The sequence below is a fragment of the Tyto alba genome, unplaced genomic scaffold (genome assembly GCF_018691265.1).
Source record: "Tyto alba isolate M040663 unplaced genomic scaffold, T.alba_DEE_v4.0 Super-Scaffold_7, whole genome shotgun sequence".
In the NCBI taxonomy this organism is placed as follows: Eukaryota; Metazoa; Chordata; class Aves; order Strigiformes; family Tytonidae; genus Tyto; species Tyto alba.
Window position 1 is genome coordinate 15,725,222 of NW_024881328.1, and position 27,632 is coordinate 15,752,853.

Genomic DNA, 27,632 nt, shown 5'->3' on the forward strand with positions numbered 1-27,632 from the left:
AATGACCACAATCCAGGTGTGAATAAGGGTCAATAATGTTTTGAGCCTAAAATTCCCAAATGTTAGATGTTAGAGACAACACCTGCTTTATTGAGGAACTGCATATAACAGAGCTTTCTAGGAACGCTCTCCAATGTTGATTGAAACCAGGGTCCTGCAGAAATAATAAATAGCTACGTAATAGAGAGGAGGGAAGGAGTCCACAGTAGTCTCTATGGCACTGAATGCCAATATTTCCTAGCTTTTTAAGTATCTGCTTGGCAGCGTTAATACTTTTGACAAAGGATGGTGTATGAATGGGTGTGCATATGTTGGTGTATGTCCGTGTTTTAATATATAAAAAAAAAACCAAAACAAAACAACAGAGATAGAATAAACAAGCCCTATTTTGTACTGTCACCGAGTCTTGCATAGCTCAAAACTAGGGTGAGGCCCATATCTGCTGCTTTTAAGTGTTCGCAACAATCAGGAGCACTTTGTTTTTCCTTTTCTGACCATTGATAAAAGGTCCTGAAAAACTAGATCAGAGGATTTTTAGAAAGACTGCAGAAGCATGGTGATAATTTTGAAATGAGAACGGCCATACTAAAATGACATTGTTTCTTCTGGTCAGTTCTATGAACTCAGCGATGTTTTTGATTGGATAAACCACACAAAAAACCTGCTCTTTATCTATGGGCAAAGTCTAGGAGAACAAATCCATAGTAATCCTCAGAGATACTCTTGCTTATCTTCCCTAGGATGCCTCCTTACACAAGTAAATTCTGTCTGGTGGGGAAGGAAAGGATTAATCTGTGATGTAGAATTTAATATGATAATTCTGCCTTCAATCAGAAGTGTGCAGAGCAGCTACAGGGAAGAATAATGATGGTCTCTGGATTAGACTTAAATCCACTGAAATGTGGCACTCCAATTTGTGTCAGTAATTTCAACTTCTAGCCAGGTAAACAGCATATTTATCTTGCCAAAGAAATAAAAATTATTCTAGGTTTAAACAAGCATATGTCATTTGTACCCAGAATATTTATTATATTTAGCCCTACAGAAAAATAGTTGAAGTTTCTCTTTAAAAGAAGTAAAGTCTGTACCTTGTAGCTGATAGGCTGGAGTTTTCTGAGCCTGTTTGTTTAGTTCTTCTAACTTTTCATCTGAGAGGAAATGACATAGCATTGCTGCAGCATCATGAGATTATGAATGCTAATACACTTCACTTATAGGTAAGATTCTCCCCCTAAATTATCCTCCATAAAGATTAAGCAACATCCAAGCAGGTTCTAAAAGTGAAGATTTTGCTTTCTTAATATTTTCTTGTGTGTGTGAGTGATATCAAAATCTGTTCAGTCCATTAATTTCCTTTTACATGCTGTTTATATTCTTAAAGTTTAGTATCATCACAACTTCTCTATCCATTATTTCCTCTACAGTTTAGCCATTACAGTTTCTATATACCTTGGAAACCATTTACACATTTAATTATGGAATTTTTCTTCAATTTTTAGCACTTTTCAGTGATCTCATGTTTCTTGACACGTACAATTAGTGGTAATTGCTTGATGGACCGTGGATAATGGTTTTCTAGCAAGAGAGAGATAGATATAATATGTTTTTTCATTGCTATTACTTTATAGCATTTTTACAGAAGTATATAAAGAGTTCCCAGCTAAGATCAGATCTGTGTGCTGCCATGCACCACAAATATCCATCAAGTGAGATTATTTCTGTTTAAGAGAAGTTGTAAGTAGGTGAAAAAGATTGACAAGGTGTTATTACCCCTATTTGACAGATGCAGAACCAGGACCCAGGGACTGTCTGGATTAAGTGGCAAAAAACTAATATGTGGCTCTTTGGGTACTGCTGTGGTGTGTTGTTCAATCCAGGGACCTGCATCTGGAGCATGCTAGAAATTTCTTATGGTTTATGATGCTAAGTTTCTCTGTCATGGAAAGTGGGATGCAGAAGTAGGGGAAGGAGAGTAAGTAGTCAGTAGAGCATTTTAAGGTAAGGCCAAGGTATTCATTCACATGGACCAAGGAGCTTGGTAAATGCATTTCAGGTGTCACCAGAGAGACTGTGCCCAGCCTGTGAGCAGCCCAGGTATGGTAAACTACAGACTGGAGAACTTTCCTCCTAGCATTTAACCTGCTAAATAGCTGTAATGGTTAGTTCTGAAACATTTCAGGCTGGTGTATATTGCATCCAAACTGGCAAATGCCAAAGTTAATCATATATGGAATCTGTAACAAAATGCTTTTATCACTGTCAGTGGAAATCATGTTTGGTTTTTTTTTTTTTTTTTTTTTTAAAAAAAAAAAAAAAGAGAAAACTGCTATTTGATAGTAATAATGTGATGTTTTGGGTAGACACACAGACAAATTTCTTTAATTCAATAGACACTGGAGGGTTCATGTGCTCTTCTTCACTTCGGTGGGATTGCGATGGCTTGAACTTGGCTAGAGATGGAATAGCCAAACATGTCACTTTGTGGTATTCATTTGGAAGGACACTACACAGGAATGCTGAATTAGCTCTCCTGCTGTGTGACCGAGATGAGCTGGAGTTGAGTCATTACAGTGTCAGAATGAGTAGTAGTTCAGTGGCATGTAAGGGATATAATTTCTGTGGGTACCTTGGGACTTGTACAGCACAGGCTGTGCTGTTGGTAGAGATCACTTGTGAGAGGAAATATGATTTCCCAACTATCTGTAATAATATTAAATCTAATTCATGTTTTCGTATTCATTGCTAAGCACGATGTGGGCTTGGCAAGTCATTAAGGACAAAACAGAGTTACTTTTAAGATACATTGAGCACTGAAAGAAAAGAAAATGAGACTCCAGATTTAAAAATGTAGATACTGGGGTCATAAGGAGGAAGTTTGTGGGATAGGTGAAATGAGCACACTGCTGTCTTAGAGATTTTGGTGCCAGATTGTAGTCTGACAGAATCTTTCTACTTTAGTTGCTGTTCAGTATAAAGTGTCACATTACTGCAATAAATTAGATGCATTTTCTCATACACTATTTCAAGGGACAATGGAAGATAAAGCAATTGTGGAAAAACTCATACTAGCTGTCAGCCTTTCTGCACATTATGGAGTTTAGGCTGTCCTATTTTTTTTAAATTTTTTCTGTCCATCTTTCTGCCTACCTGAGTGCATTTTAATACACCTATACACCACTAAATCCAATTTCAGCAGTATTGCTGCTTTTCTAAAAATAGCCTTCAAGAGCATCTTTATTATTTTCAGGGTGAATTGTTTGTTTTAATAGGAAGCTACTTCTCCACAGTACCATTTCTTAAATTGCATGTTACTTTAACAACCACATCCTGAATCACGAAGTGGAAGGCACAAAAGTTTAGGTGTGAATGAAACCAGTTTTTATTTTGCATACACACACACACACAAACTATTGAGAATCAGGATTACAACATCCAGTGTCTTCTGTTTATAGCAATTCTAAATCAAAATTCAAGTGTGAATTAAAATATGTCCCAGTGAAATGAGCAGAATTTCAGTGATGAAACAATGTATTGCTGAGAATCGTTTTAATTATATTCTCTAATCATGTTCTTGGCAGGTGACATCGTATACATATTCAGCAGTTGTGATGTGGCTCTGTGACTGTTGTCATCTAGAGTAGCATAAAGCTTGAGATGTGAGCGGGCTTCATGCATTGGTAGCAATGTTTTAGCCACTTCTTGTTGCTGAATAGAGTCCCTTACTCCTCCTCATCCCATCCTGCTTTGAAAATCCACGTTGAATGCACTACCCTCTTACAGTCAACAGGCTGAAGGCCAAAGACTGGCAGAGTCTTCAGGAGGAGCTGGTGGAGAACATTGAGTCAACATGACTGACACAAGTCAGTGGTATAGTAGATGCATAAACAGCCTTGCCAGTGGTTGTTGCAAGCACCTATGAAATGGCTCTCTTACTTCCAGCATTTGATAATGGTAGTCAGACATCAGTAGAGAATCCAATAGGCAGTGTTTTCAGTGACCTAAAATAACATGGCAGGTAGTCAGTAGGGCAGACTTTTACTCCTCAATACAGGTTTCTGACTCCTCAGTATATGTAAGGAATGTTTCTCACAGCTTGGAATTTTGGAGCTTTGATGACAACTACACTTCAACTTTCCCCCACACCCCTGAGCCCCCCCCCCCCTCAAAAAAAAAAAAAATCTGAAGCTTTTGGGACTTCTTTGTTCTCTTGAGAATCAGTACCCAGTACCTTGATTTGTTTAGTCTGGGCCGTGTTTCATATGGACCCTGTCAGATCCCTATCCCTCCAAGCAAGCATTCAGGAGGTTATTTATGAGACTGAGATCGGGGGCAAGCTGCAGATCCTTTATAATATTGTGCTGTCATTCCTTTTGGGGAGAACACAGTGCAGTTTGTCATACAAGAAATGGCTGTCCCTCTAGGAGCTCTTGAAATAGATAAGAGTCTCCTATTCTCATTACATATCTAGGCAACGCAGAAAAGCATAGAAGTGAATTAAAAGGCAGTTACAATAGCCTAAAAAGGACAATAAGCTTATAGTTCCAAGTTGACATTAATTATGTTCTGATGAGTTCATAGTCGGGCAGTTACTGACAGAAGCACATTTAAGAAACAGGATATTGTCACTGCGATATTTTTGTCTGGAAGTAGTTATGATAGCCACTGACTGAGACTTTGTATTAAGGTTCATGCCATGTATAGCTGCTTCTTCTTAAAATCAAAGAATATCAGTTTCAATTCCTGGTATTGTGTTACTTCCAATCCCAAAGTGTTGGTGAGACTCTAAGCTACATAGAGACTGAGCATGTCTCTACCCTATGTATATTAAGATGTACTTCAGTATTAACCTTCTGGTTTCAGGAGAGTTGCAAACCCTCTACAATTATTTGCAAGTACCCTGGTCAGTACCTTCAGCAGAAATGTTCTAACAGCAATTGCTTCTAACAATGTACTAAGTGACAGGCAAGTGTAAATAGCAAATACAGGACTCAAGAAGTGGAGAATAACATTTTTTTTCCGAAACTTCTCTCTTGATATAACTCTGTGGTCAAATTTTGAGTGAATTAAAATTTACTGGCGTCCCACGCTGGTGTGCTGACGTAAAGATGTCACCTGTTAGATTTCACTAGGATTTGGATTTGAGGCAAACTGCAGGTCCTTATTCCACAGCCCAGTCCTTCCTGATTTTGGAGGTGAGGAACCACATCAGAGATACTATTGGACTCTCTCAGCTTCCAAAATGTTTAGTTTTGAATTTTGTTCCTCTCAAGGAGATGTTTAAAAGTATGCTCTGGTTTTGATTTTTATTTAAATAAGTAGGTTGTGATATGAGATGAAGGGGTTGATTTTTACATCCTGCTACAGGCGCCTGTCCTCATCTTGGGCAAGTTTCTCTGTGGTTCAGTGGCTCATTATAACAGTAGGGATGAGAATTGTCTGCAGTCAAGCTTTTGTCTTGTTCATGTCGACTGGTAGCATTTTGTGGGGAAGGCTCCTCCTTTGGAATTCCTGGCAGAATGTAATCTGATTTCTGGTTTGGGGCTTCTGTATTCTAGTGAAATACTTATCAGTGTGCTGTCATATCATCTGGGATAAATGGTTGAATAGCTAGAAACTTGGTATTCTTTTTCCAACAATAATGTTTCCTTATTTAATTTTTTTCTTGTTTAATTTGTTTCCTTCATCCAATATTTAAAACTAACAAACACAAACAAACACAGAAAAAACTTGAAAGGCTAAAAAACAAAAAAATGAAAAATCCTTCCCATTTATATAATTCAATTAAGCACATTCTTCCCATCTTGCATTGAGGAAATATATTATTACAGATACAAATCACTTTGTACTGTTGTATTATTAACTGCTTCTGGGACCAGATGATGTTTATGCCAGATTAGAAGGAAGGAGTGATAGGATGTAATGTCAATTATTCTAACTGTTACAGGTCCTTCAACACTAGGACCTATGTGAGTTTTCAGAAAGGGGATGCAAAGTTGTCTATATTTGCACGTGCTGCTACAGGTCACATTCCTGGGTAGGGATCTTTCCCAAAGAGCCTGGAATCTGAGGATTGAAAATGTCAGATCATTGTACCAAGGAGATATGAGATATCTCAGGAAGCAGAGGGATGATTTTGATAGTGTAAAGTCCCAAGTGTCACTCCTGTGAATGAGGTGCAAACATTCAAGTACATTTCAGTAGCAAAGAGGGATTTTAATAAGATGACATTCCTAGGGCAGAGAAAACTCCGCAGGAATACTTTGAAAGTAATTTTGCTTTGCTGATTCAAATATCTGTAGATTCAAATATCTGTAGATTTCATTAAACCGCCTTCCAAATCAAAACAATAGGGGGAAAAAAAAAAATGGTGGGTAAAGGATTAGGTGATTCAAAGCAGTCTCAACCCCTTGGGCTCTATCAGGTACCACCAGTGCTGCAACTGGCTGTTAGGAGGTTTTAGTGATGTTTTTCCTGAGAACAGAAACAGTGTATTGCACTTTGAAAAATTAGTGAAAGGAAGAATCCATTTTTTTTTAGTGAATATCTATTTATTCTGAAGCCTTCTCTTCCCCCAGTATTCTTTCCTAGAGATTCATGCCAGTTGTTTAAAATGTTGTAAGCTTTAGGATTTCTAGATCTTTGGAGAGAGTTTAAAATGCCCAGGAGATCTCCCTGGTAATAGCTGTGCACACATCTGCACGAGTATTAAAAATAGACTATTTTTATTTAATTGGATGGTGGAGAGGTAGAGATTTCTCACATCACTCTGATGGCAGATTCAGGATTTTATGTGTGTCAAAACAGTGCCATCTGGGTTTGTTTATGTTGCTGTTAGCCTTTTGCAGGAGTCCAAGTGGCTATTTGAAAACCAATATAGATTCAACCTAACAAGTAAACAGCAAGTCATGCTACAGACCATTCCAGTTTCTTGGGCCATTGCGAAGATCTATTTGCTTACACAAGTGCTGGATGAGTGTGTTAGTCAAAGTTGTGGAAATGAAGACAATGTCATAAAAGAACACAGGAGGACATATGGAATCATATGAATTAAATGTTTTAAACATTCTTATTGCCTTGCTGTTTTGCTTTGACTCTTTCACCTCTCAATCCCTTTTGATTATATGGGCATAAATTTTATTTTTGCATTTACAAATGTAAGGTTTATCCAATAGAAGATTGAGATTTTTAGAGTGTTTCTCATAACTAAAACATTTTGCTTATGAGTTAAAAAATACCCAAACCCAAAAATCCCTGCTTGAAATAATAGAAATCTGTTTTAATTGATTGAAGGTAATTAACAAGATTGATTGTTCATCCCCCCTTATAATCTAGTTTAGAATTGTAGATTGTATGAGTGGTAAATTTGGATGATTTGCAAAGTTCCTGGTGTATCTTTGATTTGAGATTAGGGGTTTGTAACAAATCAGGAAATGGAGTGCTAAACCAAATCTAACAGATGGTACTGTCTCTCCTTTAAAGAGAACTCCAACTCAGCTGGCAAAACTTACAGGTTTTCTATTTGTCTAGGAGGCCAGCAATCTCTTATTTTTGTGGTAGTTTGAGAGAGGAATAGTTTAATGAAGCTCACAGAACTCATACAAGAGAAATTAATATATAATGAAAGGGATCTCTAGAGCACAGATCAGATTTGTCTCTGACAACCAAGGGCATCTGTAATATTTGATAGTCTATGGGACCCAAAGTCCTTCCACCTCAATTTGATTTTCTGTTTGATATGGCAGAGCTCACGGGTAGGTCTACCCAGCTGTGCACTCTCATTTGCTTGGTCTAGATTGGGGCACGTATCACATGTTGTCCTAAGAACCAGGCTTGGAACTTGCCATATTCAACATCTGAAGATGCTTGAAGAATTTTTTATTCAGCATGATCTGATTGTACCTTGGGTGCTTATGGTAAGGAAGTGTATACTCTGAAATATTTGACTCAACTGTGGTGAAAGCTAATGCCAAGGGTGACCTCAGAAATAAACCGTATTTTTTCTATTTACCATTATGGTATATAAAAATGAAAGAAGAGTTCATCTGTTTAGAATGTTCAGTTCTATTTTTCTTTAGTAGATAAAAGTAACTCTTGTTAAAGTTAAGTATGTGTTGTGGGCCTCCCAATTTCTGCCAGCTGCTCTCCACAGGCTAAGGTAAGGCTGGTAGCTGTTGTGCCTGGAGACTGGGGCATTCCCCACTGTGCCCCTATCTCTTTGGATTTGGAACTGGAAATACCATTTGTACTGCAAACATCAGAGAAAATCAGCACTGAACAACAAATGCCTGAGAGCTGCTGAGTGTGGTACTTTCCAGTGGCTTTGATAAAGCCCTTTGGCTTGGAGACAGAGGGGAAGGAAAATAAGTGATTGTCCTTGCTGGGATGCAGCTGAGCTTATTTTGCCCTGTCTAAGCCATGGCAGAACAATGACATAAATTAGATGTATTAAGGAAAAGGGCTGCTTTTATAGCATCAATTCAGTAAAGGGCAAATGCAGACAAACAAGGCTTTTCCACTTATAAATTGGGTAATATATAGGGCACTGAGAGTGGCACTCCCTACGCCTCACTCCTGCCGTGCCATGTTGTAGGGCAGGTGGCCATGTACCCTCTTCTGCTTTAAAGGGGTCTTGGGTGCCCAGGCCAGTCAGGTTGGCTCATGTGCTATAAGAGCACACAATGTGCAGTGCCAAGTCCCGTGGGGGATTTGGGCTGGAGCGGCGGTGCCTGGGTAGGGGCGCTGGGTCACCCCGGGGGCTGGGACAGTTCTGTACGCGTGCTGTGAGCTCATGTTATGGCGATACACCTGCTCAGCAGAGGGTCCGGGTTAACATGAAGTGGTGGTTGTAACAACTGCACAGTGTCCTGGTTCTACCAAGGGTTCCCAAAGGTCCTGCCTGTCCCCGTAGCAGTGGGCAGAGGCTGCCCTGGGCTCCTGCCTGGGAAGCAAACATGGATGGTTCATCTTCTGTCTGCCATGTACAGCTCCTTGGGGGAGCATCCTAAATCCTTCAGAACTAGTGAAAACACAAAATTTCTTTGCAAGAGCTCTGTAAAAATATTAAAGTAATATTTTTATGTTCATTTCTTTAATACTTTAATTCTGGATGAATTTGAGGCAGAAGTGCCCATTTGAAGTAATTAATATATTTTCAAAGAGAAACACTGAAATCAAATTAGATTTTTCTTGTTTTCCAGATTTCTTCTGTTCAGTATAGTTTTTGGAAAACAAGACAATGAATAATATAGAAATAAAATTAGGTTTTGTTTTTTTGTTTTTTTTTTTAATGCACAATATCTTATGAAATGTCACCAGCTCTAAATAAGAAATTTTCTTAATCTTTTTCAATGGGGGGAAAAGGAGTAGAGGGTTTTCAAGCCTTTTGTCAGTAAACGCTCTCTGACACTGAATAATTATGAATCTCAGTATAACCGTCTTTATCTAAGAGCTTACACGTTTTATTAGTTTTCTAGTTTATGTGGTCTTTTTTTTTCTTTAGAGGGTTGTCGAAGAGATCAGCAAAATCTAGGAGCAGATTTGGCATTTCATACAGACAGACCAAAAAATCTGACTAGAAGAAACATGTCCAGAAATCCGTAGTAAAACAAAAGCTGCTGTGTCCACAAGTTGTCTGAAAATGATGTTAGTTGTTTAGCTTTCATGTGCTAGTAAACATGAATAATACTTCCCCAATCTCCTGCTATGTCTGTCATTCATTATTTTATAGCTCTCTGTTGTATTGTACTTCAGATATTGTTTTTTCAAGATGAAGAATCCTGGTCTGTTTAATCTTTCCACGTTCCAAAGATGTTTTATATCATTGGCCTACCTTCTTGCTGTTTTCTGTACTTTTTTCCAATGAAACTATATCTTTGTCAAAAGGAGAGACAAAATCTTCACAGTTTTCAAGTTGTGGTCACATAGCTGTTTAACATATAGTGTAATTTTAATGCTTTCTGGTTGACTTGTTCTCTACTTTTTCTAGTAATTCATAATAAACTCTTTGAGGTTTTGGCCATGTTTGAGTCCAGAACTGATGCTTACTTTCAACAGTTTACAAGGCTTCAAGATTCCTTAATGACAGCAGCAGATTTACAACCTATTTCAGAAGCGGGTGTGTGGTGACGATAATTTTGTCTGTGTGCTGTGGTACTTTACATTTGCTGATGCTATTCATTTTCCATTTTACTACCTGATCCTTTAGTATCATCAGATACTTGTGCAGCTTTTCACAGTCAGTGTTTTTACAAGCCTCTGAATTTCATGTTATCATAAAGTTATGTCAGTTCTCTATATTCCATGTTTTCTTTGATACGACATCTACGAAGTCAAGCAATAGCATAGACCAGACTACTTCCCCCTAGTGTCCACTGATGATTTTCTTCCCAACCTTTCTTTCCTATTCTAAAATACATTACTGACCTGTAAAGGCACATTCCCTTTTGTCATATATCAGCTTGGATTATTTGCTTATTTTGTCTTTCAGTGATTTTCAACAAAAACTTGATGGAAGTGCAAATGCATAGTATCAGTTATACCATAATTATCAATATATAAACTGGTTACTTTGAAGACTTCCAATAAATTTGTGAGGTCTATCTTCCCTCTGTAAAAACAGACGTGTTTAAGTCACTATATAATGATCTGCCTGTTTGCTTATTCTGATTTTTAAAAATACTTCTACTGATGTATGGATTTATTTGTATGTGGGTATCCAGGCCTGTCTTAAAGCCCTTTAAAAAAAGTGGTTCTGCATTTGCCACCTTCTGTTTCTCTGGTAATTAAGTAAATTTCCTTGATAGAATAGATAGACACCACAGTTAATAGTTGAGCAATTTTATATTGAATTTCCTTGTGGAGGATTATTAATAGTGTTTAGTGGATTGCTTCTGTTCATTTTATATGTTAATTCAGTACTTCAATTTAAAATGCTTTTTCTCACCCATTCCCCCAAAAGGAAGAGTTTAGAGTTGAAATTATACTAAGCTGCATTCTACTCAGCTCTGATGTAAAAAATTAATTTAACATCACAGCTATGTCCTTGTCTTCTTCAAGTCTGTCTTGCAGAATTTTTCTTAGGCTTTCTTCCTATCACATATTTTAAAAAGTATTTATTGCTAGTTTTTATGCCTTATATTGAATGATTTCTCATTTTTCTAAGTTTTACATTATGCTGGTATTCTGTATTTACAGAGGTGATACTGATTTCCATTCTCATCATTTAATTGTGACTACTTCTTTAGAATGAAGTCTCATACTTAAAATAGCTTCTTTTAGTCTCTCTTTTTACCAGATTGTTTTTATTTCTTTTAAGTAATTTTGTTTTCAGAGTAAGCGGCATGTATTTATTTTGAATCTCTAATATGATGAATTTAAAATACTTCTATGATGCTTAAAATAATTTATCTTTTTGTTACTTTTAATTTCTACCTTAAGAAGTCCTAATTTTTATATATTTCCTCTTTTTGAAATTAAGCTCGGCTTTAAAGGAATATTTTTATTTTGTGTGGTGCTCTGCACTTGGGTGTGTTGAATTTCAGTGTTTTGTGGCCAGTGTTGCAGAGTAGCTCCTCAATAGCAGTGTTTTCATCCTGAGTGCTGCTTAAGTCTCAAGCAAGCATTGTGTCTGTGTGCTAGGTACCTTGCCTACCAACTCCAGGAATTGTGAATTTGTGTTTTCGAAAATTAGGGGTTTAAATCATTATGTCAGGTTACCCTTTCTATTCAAAGATGTTTTCTCTACTCATGGATCCTTTTTACTACCTTATCTGCTGTTGTGTGAAATGGTAACATCACCTGTTCGTATTCTTGATAACCCAGATCTAACACTCTAATGTGGAAGAATTTCAATTTAAATAAATACTAGGATGATCAATAGTAACTCATTCTCCCTATTGGTTCTAACCGTTTAGCAGTGCTTCCCATTCCATCCTTATGTCATTTCTACCCTGCAACTGTACTACTTCCTCCAAGTGTCTTCTTTCCACTAAGCTCCTGATATGTCTGCTAGGATGTATTTTCAAATAAATAAGGCTTTCACCTAGGTTAGTTAGACTTCCAGAATTAGCACGTGCACATTTGACGTGACCCAAAAGACCTGTATTGACATGCTCTGCTTAAATGGGACTTGACTTCCTGAGACCATGCTTCACCAGTTAAGATGTGTGCATTTTGTCCCTTTCTGCCCTGTGCTGTGATCAAGGATAAGAAATTCTCTGTTCATTCCTCAGTGATTCATATGAACACTGACATAGAGGGAAACTGGACTCTCTGAGAATGCTAATCTGAGTCTCTTCAAGGACGTCATATAATAAAAGATCTGGGAGCCTGCAGAATCGCTGCATATTATTTTAGTTACAATGTGTTGATCTAATGGTGTTTTAAATAACTGTTGTCTTAACACTGTTTTCTCAGCATGGGTACCCATTCAGGTGTTCATTAATGCTATACTTCAGAAACCCAAAGAGTTCAAATATGCATGAGATTTTAGTATTGATGCAGATCCGGTTGAGGACATATCACTATCCTTCTTTATTAGAAGATAAATTTGTATATTTGCACACTCCTTTTCTGTTTGGCAGAAAATCAGCTCATCTATACGGAAGACTGAACAGTGAACATAATGTCCTATCTCAGCTTATTATGCAGGCCTCGCAATATGCAGAAGTTTTGAAAGGATATCCTGTGATAGGTTAATTTTCATCTTTGTGTGTTGCATTATCTAAACCACTTATTTCTTTCTTCCCTTCTTTGTTACTTTCCAAGGTGTAGCTACTCATACTGCTTTCAGGAAAAAGAAAAAAACAAAACCAAAACAGAACAAAACAAAACAAGAAAAAAAACACAAAACAAAAACCCCCAAAACTTAAACACAATGTCTTCATTTTAATATTGTAAAAAAATTTTAGGTCTTTCTGTTTCTTGTTCTAAAGGCAAGCGCTTTCATAGATCCAATTTCTGGGTCTTTTCTTTTACCTACAATCAGGAGATTACAAAGAATAAGGGAGACCTGTATGCTAGATTTCACACCTCAGGAGAAGGGCTTGTTAAGCAGCTATTGATTTAAAAAAAAAATTATTTTATTGTATCCTCCCCCCCCCCCCCCCCCCGTCTCATTTTCTGTATTTAAATGGGAAATATTGATACCATTAGAGAGACTCCTAAGTTTTCTACTTTTTAAGTGTTTGCCTGGCTATGATTTAGGGAAAAACTGTATTGAAGTGAAAGGAGAAAGGGCAGCTTATAAGAAGTGTGCTAAAAGAACACTCTGGGAAAACAAGCTATCCAATTAGTATTAAGAGGCATTATATTAAAATTATTGACATGGTATTTTAAAATGTATTTTTAAATTTTCCCTTCACTTAAGCCATAGCTCTGATTTGATTTCTTTAAAAGTATGCATTAAGGTAAATTTTGGGCTGCAGATTCATACAGAAATAAATTAATTTTCTTAATATTCTTACATCTCTAAAATGATATGTGAGGCTCCTGAACCTTAATGCCACAGAGTGTGAGGTTTAGGAATATTTCCACACTCTGTGTTTGTTGTTCCTTTCTTAAATAGAGACGTACAGCAGAGCATGACAACCAGCAGTCTTTGCATTCCTACGGGTGATTCATTAAAACTGCTTAAAAACTGGTGAACCTTTTGTGTAAATCAGCATTGCATATCTTGTTAGAGGATGTGAAGACATAGTTTCTCTAAGAGGATTCTCCTTGGGGAAGAGACAAGAATTCAGCTCTTATTGAAGGTCCTAGTTACAATCCAAAATAATGCAACCTGGTTTACATATTTACAGAAACCTCTGTTGCATAGAAACTCCTCTTGTTGCAAGAAACAATTTCCATGTTCCTTCGCTTATGTTCAGCAACACAGTGATCATGATCATTTTGAAATATGTTTTTTATGACTCCTGAAATTTCCAACTCACTGAGCAGTTCCCATTCTCTTTTAATTTCCAAAATAAAAGTTATGGATCGCTTTTTATTTATGGCCTACTGTGATCTTGGACCTGCCAAATATATCATGACTTCATTTGATGTCCTACATCAACAGTAGTTACAGGCCTTTTGTGTATGCAAGCAAAATTTACAGTTTGGAGTCAGAATTTCAGGCCACTTCCTCCTTGTATCACTAACAGAAAGTTACATTATTTTGTGCTGTAGATTAGAGAACTTCATGATTTTCAGAGCCTACTGCTGAGGATTTTTTGATGTGGTTGACATAATAAAATGTATGGTTGAAACTTAATGGGCAGACACGAATTTGGAAGACACTGCATATATGCCTGCAGAGATGTTGTAAAAGCTCATCTTACTGTATTTCAGGAGGAAGAAAAGTGGTTTATTTAAGTTGCTTTACTGCCTTGGAGATTAATTTAATGTGGTTCAGTGATGGACCCCAATGTGAAAGTGGAATGACAAGACTGAAATATAGGATGCTGGAAACATTACAGTAATGGTTTTGTAGGAGGAAGCTCTTGTCAATTAGATGTAACCCTCTTGTGGTTAGAGAGAAGTCTATGCAACTCACTAGGCCAAGACTATGGCTGATGTACACGGGCATGGTTTCACTGCTCTGAAGGGTACAGTAAATGATTTATACTAATGTAGGGTGTAACTCATGGTGTATTGATACAGGAGAATTTGCAGTTTAACAAGGCATGGTTGAAAAAGTCTAGAGAAATATATGGGCAAAAAGATATTTTTTTTTCTCATTTTCAATTGCATGGTGTTTTTGTAAGCAGAGCATAAAAAAACTTAGAAACCATAACTATTGTTAATATTATTTGTAACCTCATGTTTGTGTACTTTATGAGGATGATGGTCCTGAGAGAAGAGCTTGAGTAAGGTAAACAGCACATTGGGATCAGTCTACAGTGCCCTTTTGTAATGTTAACTGTTGTTATCTTGGCTAGGATGTGAACTTTCTCCTATTCAAAGGAGAAAAAAGAAATACAGAAGTCTGTGTATAGCAAAAAATATGTGTGTATGCATGTGCATTTCAGTGCATTATGAAACACTGGAGAAAATCAAGCCTACCTATTTATCCTCTTCCACAGGATATTACTTTACTGATCCAAATGAAAATGCCATCAAACTTCATAACAGGGAAATAATGTAGGATAATGAAGCACAATATTCATCTGAGGTCACTGTTGCATGGAATAACTAACACCTCTCTGGTGTCATCTTGCTGGAGCCGTCTGGCAAATTATAACCAGAGAGATACCAAGTGTACAGCACTAGCTATTTAAATGTACTTTGATGAAGCTAAATACGGAGAAGGTTCCCGGAGTTCCCCAACACTGCCAGACACAAACACTTTCACTGCATTGTTAATCCCACTAATTTAATGTAAAACATGAAGGTGTCCATGAGATTTATGCAGAGCAACAGCTGAAATCTATGATTAATGTTGGCAGTGGAAAGAGCAGTTTCAGTCTGTTGGCTAAGGTTAATCTAGTCAGGGTACTGGGGAAATATTTATCCTTTGCTGTGATATAGCTTAAAATACTATATATATGTAAGATTGCCTTTAAGATGAAGTGCAGGAGGCTGAGCAGAAACAGGAATTAGCTGCTGACTTTTAGCTTAGACTTGTAATTTATGCATTTAATTTTGCTGCTTCTTGCTTCTATTATTATTAATTTATGTAGCAGTGATAATAATAACAGCCATAACAGCTTCACCTCCAAGTGCTTCAAAGACAGAGTTGATTCTAAAAACTAAAGATGGGAATCAATTCTCCATCTCTGAAACGCAACTACATGTGTGCATTTGGATGCAAAGAGTGTCTCAGTAGGGCAGGGAAATTTCATTTGGTCCATTGCTGGGAAGAAGATGGGCAGCCTGCCCAGCTGCAGATAGGATAAAACACTGGGGCCACACCTGTATGAGTAAATAGAAGAGGACAGGGACCATTTTCTAGCCCTGAGGTCAAGTATTGTAGCTCATATATTATCCATTTGGTAAATTCTCTTTTCTTCAAAAGACATCACCATACCCAAGGTGCCTATTGGGAATGGTCTCTGGTGGATACGATATCTTAGACTTTGCCAAGGTACATTCTGGCAGAGACTGGAAACAGATTGACACTAACCAATTCAAACTGTTTGAAGATCAGACTGTCCATTCCAGTATAGAAAACCAACATTTCGACAGGTACTGCTGACCAAAACAAGAACAGGAGAAAAAAAAAAAAAAAAAAGGAAAAAAAAAAAAAACACACAAAGAATTCAGAAGTTCTGTAATGTTTATTTTTCTTTACTCTAAATAGAAATGTTGCATTGTCCTGAAGCTTCATGTTTATAATGTCACCATCATTAAACTGATGTTTTCTGGATTGCTACAGACCTGTCTAAAGCAAAATATTGCACAGATTGTCATAATAGTTCTTAAAAACTTCTTAAAACATTTTCTCTTGCAAAATATTTTGGTAGTATAAAAATCTGTTTTTTACTGAATAGTCTGTGAATTGTTCTACTAACTGTAAGCACCAGGATAATAAACAACATCCATAATATAGATGTGGTCTGTGTTGGGCAGTCATCTATCTGAGGCTAATGATGTTGTTAACAGTATTTGTTCCTGTATTTGGAAAGTAACTAACCAGAGAGAAGGATATGCATTCAGTGTAATGGGGTAGATCAGAGGCAAATAACCTTCCCACCTGAGCAGATTATTCAAGGAAGTGATTAAGTAGATGGAGCCTGCCACATTATTGTATCTTCTCTCCCCTGGACTACTTTGCTACATACAGAAACTGCCAGTAGCTCAGAGGTGACTAACTAATGCGTAGGAACCCAAGTGGACATTCCATTGCTGAAGCACAGCAGTCAGCCCCTCAATAAGTAACAAATGTAATGCATATTTTCCAGTAGGACCCCTGCTTGATGTCCCATACTGCAGCCATTAATTTTAATTCTTACTGTATAGGGAAGTTAAACTGTCTCTTTATAGACCAATTTTATTTATTTTTTTCCATTGGGGGTGGAGGAATGGAAAGGGAAGCTGTCACTTCCTCAGATAACGTGTTATGGGAGGATAGTTTTGACAGGTGCCTCTTGTATTCATTTTCCCCCTGCTCCTCCCTAATAGCAGCTCTGACATCGTGCCAGGGGATATTGTTTTTGAGGTTCTTGTCAAGGATGGATGTTTCAAAGGGAAAAATGTAGCTGTTGTTAGGAGAGAAGAAAAGAAGCACAAGCAAAATGGAGGATTCTCTTTCTGAAGGTAGGGTAGGCTTTAGACTAGCTAGTGTCACAGTGTTCAACCTGGAAGGGAAAACATGAGCCTGCAAACAGGTAGCTCACCTTATAAGGTTGTTAACCAGAAGTGACCAATTACTTTTTGTCATGAAGACCGTGGTGCATTAACAAGGAAGAGAGAGATGAAGCAGGAAGAGATGTTCACAAGTGGGTGATATACTACAAGGACACATCCTGGCCTCCAACTTCTAGTCCCTAGACCAGAGTGTCAGCCGTTTCCTCTTGGGCTCAGACTGAAACCTGCTTGAATTGGTAGCAAAGACTCCCACTGACTCTCCAAAGCAGGCAAGTTTCTTGTACTTGAAGTATAAAATGTACCTTATTTTTTAGAGATCAGTTGAAAGAAAACTGAAAGAAAAAATAACTTGATTATTGAGGAAGAGAAGTGAAAAAACACAATGCATAGGTTTGCTGTCCGTGTGCCAAAGGCAGCTGTGCAGTAGGTGAAAACAAAGATCTAAACTGCAGCTCTTTAAGGAGCCTAGCAGTCCTCGTTGTCATCCTTTCCTTCTCCTCATGGTCTGAGCCCTTCTAGTAGCAAAAAGATTTTTAAAGCCATATGCTGAAAGGGGGTAACTCCCAGGGGCCAGGTCCTGCCATGAACCCCTGTGCTGGAGAGCTGCTCTAAATACACTCTCCAAATGAGGTGGAGCTTTTAGCAGCTCCCAGGCAGGGCACAGGGCTGCTGAGATGATAGCAAAGCCATTTCACTGTGTTTCTTCATGACAAAATATTAACAGTTTTGGCTGATGTGTTGGGCAGGACTTTTTCCATTACATAAGCAAAGCAACATTTTTTACTGTTGACACGCACAGTATGTAGAAAAGGTGAAAAGTAAAAAGAATATTTAGACTTTGAAATTGTATTTTTTTTCTTTGACTTTTTTTTTTTTTTTTTTAAATATCTCTGTATACTAATTTATTTATTTTCACATCTCTTTAGTTTTTATGGCCAGGCTGAGGTGAAAGGGGAGTTTCTAAAATTGCCCAAACTGACAGTTGCTTTTGTTTTGCAGCAGAAACTAAATGGATTTTTAAAGTTTCATTGTTATAAAAAGTGACCACAAAACTGTCCAGGCTCAAGGTATTACTAGCAGGCACTGATGCGATATAATTGTTCTGTGAAATAAAGCCCTGTAGAATCCCATTAAAATCAGAGGCTGCTGAGTTTCCATATGGTGCATTTGTGGCTGTATTGTGTCCTTGTCATGGTGGCATTCAGTCTCTTTCCAGGCATACAAGCAGAGATGAAGCACCCCTACCATAACTTGGTTTCAGTCACTGGCCTCCTGAAAACCTGGATTTAATATCTGCACTGAATAGCCCCACCAAGTTACATCTTAGGTAACACAAACATGAGCAGAATGGAAATCCTGTTGCCTCCAGAGAAGATAAAAGCTATCCTTCAGTTAGAGTTTATTTCAACCTAGAAAATGTGAAAAGCTAGGTAATGCTTTCTCCTTCCTGTTTCAAATTTTCATGTTGTTTCTTAGCTGGAAATTCATGTTTTCTTTAAAGTGCATGTACACCCAATTATTTGAGGAGGTGTTGGGAGGTATACACCAAGAAGCATGTTCTGTATCACAGTGCTAACTCCTAGCTCACGATCTTTCTCATCCTGGTAAGAAATTTAAAAGGGAGAATGACGTTGTTTTACTCTAAGTATTGCAGTTTTGGGATTTATGACAGACCTAGCTGCTTTTTATCTCACTTTGGTTCCTTCACTACGCTGCTGGATAGCTTGAATTAAGTGTGCTCCTGTCCTTATTTCTTTAGGCACTGGAGGCAGCATACTGCGACATTATGGGTGAGATTTGAAGGTGGAGTGCTCTTTTCTGTGCTTGTATTTCTTCCAGTGAAGGTTGAAATATTGTAAATTGGAAACATCTGTGTTATGTGCCCTCTGCCCATTCATAATCTGATTTTTTTTTTTTTTTTATTCCCCTCAACTCAGTTCATCAGAGTGACTTTGGCAGGAATGAGAGTATTCAATACATCTTAAAATATCTCCCCTAGAAGGTAGTTAACCTCAGGTCTGCCTGCTCACCATTCAGGGCTGATTGTGCCTATGTTGCTGCTTGCATACTCATTTCGAACACATTCCATTACCTGCCTAGCAAAGTGGGAGAGCAGAATATATTCAGCAAAGTCATTATGGGAACCACCTTCTGCATCTCTGTAAATAAGTTGCCATTTGCTGTGTAGAGTGTGTGTACAGGGAAGACTGAGATAAAGTCCTGAATCTGATGCTATCTTTTGGATTGATTAGGCTTTCATGAGCAGACACTTTTCTTGTACCCAATTTCCAGTTGTCTGTCTAAAGGTGGAGACCAGTCTAAGAGTTTGGCCAAAGGGCGATCTAAAGTTTAGCACATCAGATCTCACTGGTATGATCTTGCATAGATCTGAATTAATATATGAGGTAGAGAAATAAATGTGTGTCTGCAGAGTTATTAAACAGCTGTCATATTTCACCACAGCTCCATGACATTTTCCTGTACTGCCCTTGAACAGCTTTTGGGATCCCTCTGAATGGGAGAGCTGTATAAACAGCCCATTCACTTGAACTGTTGTTTTTCCGGAGGGAGTCATACATCCAAATTCCAGGTAGTGATGGTGGTTTTGAGATTTAAACTTATTTTGAAAGTTTTCTTTTTCATCTGAACTGGAATTCTATTTTGATCCACTTGAGTATAACTCAGGAACCAGGTGGGTCGATCATTGGGAAAAGCATTGTATATGCTTGTCTCGTTCGTGCTCCTCCCTGTGTACTGACAGCCGCTGCTGAAGGGGCAGCACTGGGCTGGTCGGTCCCTGCTCCGAACTACTGCATCTGTTCTTACCTCTTTGTGCCAGTGGGACCTGCCTTTGCTGGTTCATAAAAAAAAGCCTCATAAAATATTACAGTGGTGCCATGGTCTGTGTCACAGTGGGGCACCACACAGCCAGGCGTTGTGAAACAAGCTGGGTTGGAGAGTCAGCCCTGCCCGTGGCAAGCTGTTAACCTTACACCCGCTAGTGCTAGGGAAAAGCTTTTGCCTTCAAGAAATTGGTGGCAGTATTTGGTGCTAATGAAGCTTTTTGATCTGTAAGCCCCATAGAATGCCAGAAGCAGAATTTGCCAGGTAAATCATCAGTTCGTTGTGTTTACAGTGCTTCTAAGAAACCACAGACTTCAATGTTATGCTCCCTCCCAGAGAAACTGTGTTGCATGGGAAACATCACGTGGGTGCTTCATTTTCTTCTCTAGTTTGTCATTTTGTTCCTGTGAATTAATCCGTATCAACAACAAGTTGTAATAGAGGCCATTTCTCAAGAGGAAGTATTTCTGACATTCTCACCAATAACTTTACTGTTAATCAATATTTGAACCTCCAGGGCTATGAAATCTGGTACTGCATCCTTGTTTCATCTTCTTTAATGGATGTATTATTTCTGTGTCAGCTGTGGGTCTGAGTTTTCAAGTGACCATCTGTGGCAATTGTTGTTATTCAATCAATGGTCTACAGCCCACGGGTGGTCCATAAAACACTGGAAGGTGATCTGTATAACAGTGGGAGTTGGAAGCGAAAATCAAAGCAATCCTGAAGGCATACACAGTGACGCCCCGCAGTTAGCAGCAAGCAGTGATGTGACAACTGCATGCAAAACCACCTTGTAGGCGCAGATCGATGAGTACAGCATTGCCTGTGGATTGTTTTTCCCCAAAAGTTTTGTTGGCTCTTTGGTTATTAGAGAAGCTTGAGACACACTGCTGTAAGGGGATGTATTGGACTTTTAAAGGGTTTGAAACATGACTGTTTCAACATGGAGAGGATGTTTTTACATAGTTGCACATCAGGTTTGGAGTCAACTGATTTGGAGGCTAGATATGGGTAATTCTGGCTCTTCCTTGAGGTGCTGTGAAGGAAATTATCTAGCACAGATTCCTGTGATGGTGGAGTACAGCTGTTCCTGTTTCACCTGGCGAAACCACAAAGCTCCTTTGATGGCACGGGCAGTCCCTGAGGTGTGCCCCGCGGCATCGCCTGGAGGCAGAGGGCTGCCTCTGTGAGCAGTGGTGACGCTCTTGTGCGTTGTGCTTGGCTGTGCGGTTTGCACAAGCTTTGCAAAAAATGTCTTTACAGGAGGGTTGCCTTGCAAGAGAGGTGTCAAGACTGCCCTTGGCATCGTTATAGGTAGCTGTAAACTGCCTCTGTGGTTTTCCAGCGGCCATGGAGGCCCACTGATCACAACATGCTGCTGCGCGCCGGCACGGGCTGCGTTCCTACCACACAGGAACGTGTAGACTGTTTAGCACACAGTCATATTCACAAATCACCTAGTTCCCATTATTTTGTAATTGCAAGGAGATATTTCTAGAAGTGCTGTGCTTTTCAACTTGGTCTTTCTCCCAGAATGTTTTCTTTCTTATATAAACTAAAAATTATTACCCTGTGGGCTTGTGATGCAATGTGCAATATTGACAGTCTTGTGTCTGAGAAGATTATGAGAAAAAAACAACACAGACCCCTTTCTTCACAGTATTGCTATATTAAGGTGCACTTTTTATTTTGTCTCTTAATTTTCACCTTTTGCTTGCATTCTAGTCACTACATTTTAAGCTTTTTTTCACAACTTGAGGACTGGGAGCTCTTTGCTACCCCTGTTCTTTTTCTTCTTTCTTCCTTCTTTCTTTATTTATCATTTGAAAGGTGAGATTTTTACATAATCACAGAATTCCAAGAGGATGAGCTTTCTAAACAAACCATCAGAAAACAACATTCCCCTTTGTCTATCTCGTATATCATGAGTGTCTCAATAAAAATGTGAGTGCTGCCACAGCCCTGACTGTAAGACTCTCTGCTGACAGGTTTATTACTGAGAAGAGCAAGATTTTTCACTTGAAATAGAAGGTAAAAACCCTCTGAAATACTGTCTCCTGGATTTTGAATTTGACTCCTATCTGGAAAGCAGTATGAGTAAGCCCAGGACATCCTGAAGTGCTACTTGTGTCACTTCTTAAAACATATCTAATGGGCAAGACTGCTGAACTGCTGTACGTGGTTAACTTTGAATTAAGATCAACAAGAATCCCCATCAAAAAAAATGTAATTATATAATATAGCTGAATTTGTGAGAGGTTAGTTAACCATCACATAATACTTGTAGAAAGCAGGGTCTTGTGCATAAAAAGTTCATAATAAGAGATGCAGGATAAACGAAGCTTTGGGGACAGTTGGGATAGCCAAATTATATACCCTTTCCAGCCTGATAAGCTCCTAATAAAAATAATTTTACAGATCACATGTTTTGAAGAGTGGTTCTTCACTGAGGTAACTGGGGTTGTGAGATATCATTTCAGTAAAATTGTTTGTCTTCAGAGGCGAGCAATACCATCAGTGAAATGCACTTGCAAAGCATGTTTTACGAATGTAGATATATTCTGTCTTTTGCATTCATGACTGGGTGCAAAATAAGGCTTATTACATATAAGAGAATTTTCCCAGGTTAGAGTTTTTAAACTGAAATGAAAAAAGCATAGTATTGTTTCAAAATATTTTTCCTTAGAAATGTTCAAGGGTATTTTTTATTGAATATAGTTCTAATAAAACAGTAGCACCTTGCTTTTAGTAAAAGAAGAACACACTGAATTTGTTTTACACCATTTTTAACAACATTTGGGAAAAAGTTGGAATGATTGCATTGAATAAAAATTTTAACAGCTGCTAATTAGTCCTTTTTTTTTAAGTGGAGATGAAACTCCCACCTTCTTTAACTCATCCTTTGGCTATTGAGAATGACTTGTACGTCCACTTTAGTGGGGTTATTCTGATTTGTGCTTGCAGGTGTATTGCACAGGTGAATGGCGCCAGCTTTTGGACTGCAGAAGGATTTAAAACTGGTACAACTTTTTGTGATGATAGTTTATACTTACAAAGTGAAGGACCTCTGACAGATACAGCCTTCCTTTGAGATTATTTTTTTGTGAGTTCTGTCTTTGGTTTTCCCATTTTACAGAACTGTTAGCTTCGAATTTAAATCCTAGCTGAGTTGCTAGGAAGATAGCAGGAAGTCTGTGGTATTCCTAGCTCAATTAAAGAGTAAGGATGTAAAGATGAAATGAAAAAGCTACAGGTGGGATCAGAGATTTTGTTTGTCTTAAGGTTCGTCTTTGAAAACCTGCAGTCATTTTTCATCCATGAGAGAATTTTCTCTTGTTGAGTGATAATTCCGAGTAGGACTGTTAATTTTGATTGTAGTTGCAGGCAGTTAATCAAATAGGCAAGAAAAAAAGTTGTTATTATTGTTTGCAAGCTTTAACTGTCTTGGGTTCACACACAGTCAAACTGTTGAATCTCCTTTGTACTGACTCAGGATTTCATCCCTTCCTGTGTCTTGCTTGAGTTTTTCTGTGGCGTATCTAGATGTCTATTTTCCTGTTCATCTTCCCAGGCTCTGGCCAACCTCAGCACCTTGTGACCATCTTTTTCTACCCTGAGTGCACCAAAGGCTAAATTGGGCCTCGTCCTTCACTGCACTGAAAAGACTGTGGGTATGTTAGGGGCTGATGCAGTGTTGTGGTACACATCAATATCCTGAGTTTGTAGAAATTATGCAGCATCTTCTGCAACATGCCCATCTACAACCTGCTTTTGTAACTTCCTGTATATGTCCCTCCCACACTGCTGAGATGTTCTGTGTGCTGCTGTCTCCCTCCTTTCACTTCGTAGGAGACACAGCACTTAAAAGAAAACTTGACAATCAATTTAAATAATTTTGAGTAATTTATGAGATTGAGAGTCAGAAAGAGGGGTGGCAGTTCACAGCCTTAATTCAGAGTGATGCATTCACCTCTTGTTGCTAAATGTCTCACCAAGGCTCTCTATCCTTCCAGGTTTTTACAGGGAACAGCAATGCTGACAGTGTGGTTCACCACAAATTTCTTCACTCCGTGAAAGCCCGCTTCGTGCGCTTCATCCCTCTGAAGTGGAATGTTGGTGGACGGATAGGACTGAGAGTTGAGGTCTTTGGCTGCTCCTATAGTAAGTGGCTATGTCTTAATGCATATTCTCTCAAAGAGCTTTTTGCTGATGCTGTCAGTGCTGTGGGATGGGTCCAGCATGAATTTTATGAGTTAAAATGTAATGTGAAATACATAGCCAACATTTTTTTTTCCATTGTTTTTTCCAACAACTAGTTGTCATTGCCTTTCTGCTCAGGGACGTTCTGGCTCATCTAACTCAGCTGGTGAAGCTTTCTCAGAGCTGAGCCCACCATAGAATGATTTGCTGGTTCTTGTAGTGCAAGGCCATCAGATGCTGCAAAACCTCCTGCCCCACTGGAGGACACAGAGCTACTTGGGATCTTTTGCAGGGCTTTATTTTGGAAAAGTACCACTTTTATCTTAAATACTTCATTATTGGCTTTAAGGCAACTTAACTAGTCGCTGAAGAAAGTGCTGTGGATTGTTCTGCTCGTATTTCTATTTGAGGGTGATGACTTTATAGCTCCAGAAAGAAAATAACTCATCTGCTCCTTTAGCTGTGAATAGGTGTTTTCCTTGGCTTTCTTCTTCATAATGCGGTGATGATGCACATGCAAAACGAAAACAAGTCCACAAATGAGGAAACACAAGTCCAGTATTTGTTTCTTAGGTGGTGGTGGGTTTATTTCTGAAGTGGTCAAATGTGACTTGAGACACTACTGAGGACAGGTGAGATTTTGCTGGGAAGAGTTCGGGGGATTAACAGCATTTTACCAGTGAATTCAATGTGGTGTGGCACAAATCCCCATCACGTGACACCACCGGACTTGTACATCTCCCCGATTAGATTACATCTAAATCTGCTCCTACTGGGTGCAGAAAAGGAGTATTAAGTTAAAAAGCGGAAGCCCCCCTATTTATGGGACTTCTTAAATTCATCTGAGCAGAAATCAAAGAGCAAAGTGTCTTAAACCTTTTGTTTCACATGATCCCACTGAGCACAGCTCCAGGACTCTTATTGGCTTCATCACTACACTGAGGTCTTGGGACTGAACCACATGGATTAACAAGAAGACATTTGTTATGGTCCACCTGTAGATCTAAAAGATCCATTAAGATTTTTCTAAATGCTGCTTCTCCATCTACTTTGATGCTCAGACACTGTGGACTATAATTCATTTAAGTACAGACCTACAACAACCTGGTCTGGATGGATAGTCACTAGGGCAAAAGACCTTTTCCAGACCTACCAGTGGACATGGAAACTGAAACCTATAAATCAAAACCAACTGCCCTTTATGACATCATTCCAAAGCAACTATCTCTACTGTTTTCAAAGAGCTTTCTTCTGTTAATGATGATCAAACCTGTGCAGTGAAGAATATAGTCCAAACAGATTTGCAACAAATAGAACTTGAACTGAAGGGTGAAACTTCTGTAGCTGAGAGTGTTTTGGTGCTACTCCATGTGAAATACTACATGGACACTAATTTCATGTCAGATTGTGGTTGTATCTTTAATGATACAAAGAAGGCTTCAGAGTAACTTGCAAGCTGCGTTTCCTTGTGCTGATAACATTTCAGTCTTCCTCTTTGTCCTGTACACTGCAGTTACAGAAAATAAAAATGGTTGTGCAGAATTAAGGTATGAGATTGAAGCAAGACAAGAAAGAAATAAAGGGATTCATAAAAGTTTTACAGTGTGTTGAAATATTCATTCCGTCTATATAAATGTGCCAGTCAAATTTCTCTCTTGCAAATTGCATATGCCAAGAAATACCTGTCTACAAGTTTTGTTTATATAGTTTCACAGTCTTGGCTACTCCTAACCCAGGCACTCCAGCACTGTACAAAAGATGTTTGATCATTTCTAAAATGATATCTTTGCTGTTATACTGACAGAATATCTGTGGCAGATCCTGAGCTGGTGTACACCTATGCAACTTCATTTTGTGATGTTTGACAACATAGAGACTCATCCACCATGTTCAATTCTGGCACCAAAAAATATATTAATAATTTGAAAAGAGTTTGAAAAAAATGAATCACTAGAGTCAGGCTATTGGACAAGCCAGGAAGGAAACAGAGCTAGAAGAAGAACAAATGTCTGAAGCGTGCATCATCTCTAAGAGACGACCCTTCATGCAAGTGTCTCTCTGTATATGAAAGAAGGGATGTGAAGCTGGGAGTCGGAACAGCATTATAGTCACCTACCTGTACCAAAGGCTTCAGCTGATATAAATTCATCTGTAAGAGCCTAAGTCTCAGTTATACCCAATCATATTTAAGTGGTTGAAATGACATCAAGGCTTCTAAAGATATACGAACCCACAGTATTTGATCTTAAGTCCACTGAAGTTGAAGAAAAGATTTCCACCAGCATATTTTAGCTTTGGATCCAGTCCTGAAGCATAAGACAAAAAGAGAACGTGCATGGGAAACATGTATGAACCAAAGCCAGCTCAAATGTATATGTATGACTGTGGGGTCATTTCTACCTCTTAGTCTACTTGTAGAAACAGGATGAAATTCAGATGATGCTGGACTACTGACTGTCCATTCCAACATTCAGGCAAATGTTGGCCCAGAAACTCAGCATGTGATCTGAAAACAGAGTTGCTTTATATTGATATCTGGGGCAGAAAACTGCAGCAGTAAAATTTTCTTCTACAGGCAAGCTGGAGATCCTTTTTGCACGAGAGGCAGCATTCATTGGCTGACTGAAACAAAAGTCTGGGGACACTGACAGCTTAGGCCATCTGAATTTCATGTGCTGCTGCACATCTGTTAAAACCCTGGGACTACTGCCAAACATGCAGCTAAGCACCTTGCTGTGATACACCAGGGCGTGCAAAATAGCCTGTGGTTCCTCGGATGGTCTCCACTCACATCAGCTCCTTTTTAACCTTGCATATTTGAGCAAAAGATGACAGCTGTAGGAGAGGTTTGTGGTTTCCCTGCTGCTTAAGCATTTTTGTGATGGCAAAGTTAGGTGAATGTGACACCCTTGTGCCAGCGCAAGGCTCTGATTCCTCATTTTTGGAGAATGACTGTCCTGTGCAGAGTACTCTGCTGAAGAGTTCCCAGGAACCCAAACTTGTGCTACCTTTTGGCAAATGCAGCTTTCAGTGATGACTGCTTAGTAAGGGAAGGCATCAGGTCTTGTAGGTGACCAAACACTCTGGCTACACATTAACAAAAAATACTGAACAATGTTAGAAAGTAACTGCTATGTGCAGTGGATGCCAAAATAACTAACCTAACGTGATTGCACTCCGCTGTTGAATAGCACTCACTGTTTTTTATTGATTCTTCTACAATTAACTTACTACTATGAATTTGTCCCAAAACCTTCTATGTCAAACAAGAGCTTTCTTCTCCCCCCACATCCCCCTTT

The 27,632-nt window shown here is 38.6% G+C and overlaps 1 protein-coding gene across 1 annotated transcript in view; it reads left to right on the plus strand.

Moving 5' to 3' along the window:
- Window positions 1–27,632, plus strand: part of CNTNAP5 (contactin associated protein family member 5) — a 286,970-nt gene that overhangs the window by 102,121 nt on the left and 157,217 nt on the right. The window contains exon 4 of the mRNA XM_042784303.1: window positions 24,147–24,294. Within this exon, the coding sequence (XP_042640237.1) occupies window positions 24,147–24,294 (148 nt within the window). The remainder of the gene's footprint in view (window positions 1–24,146; window positions 24,295–27,632) is intronic.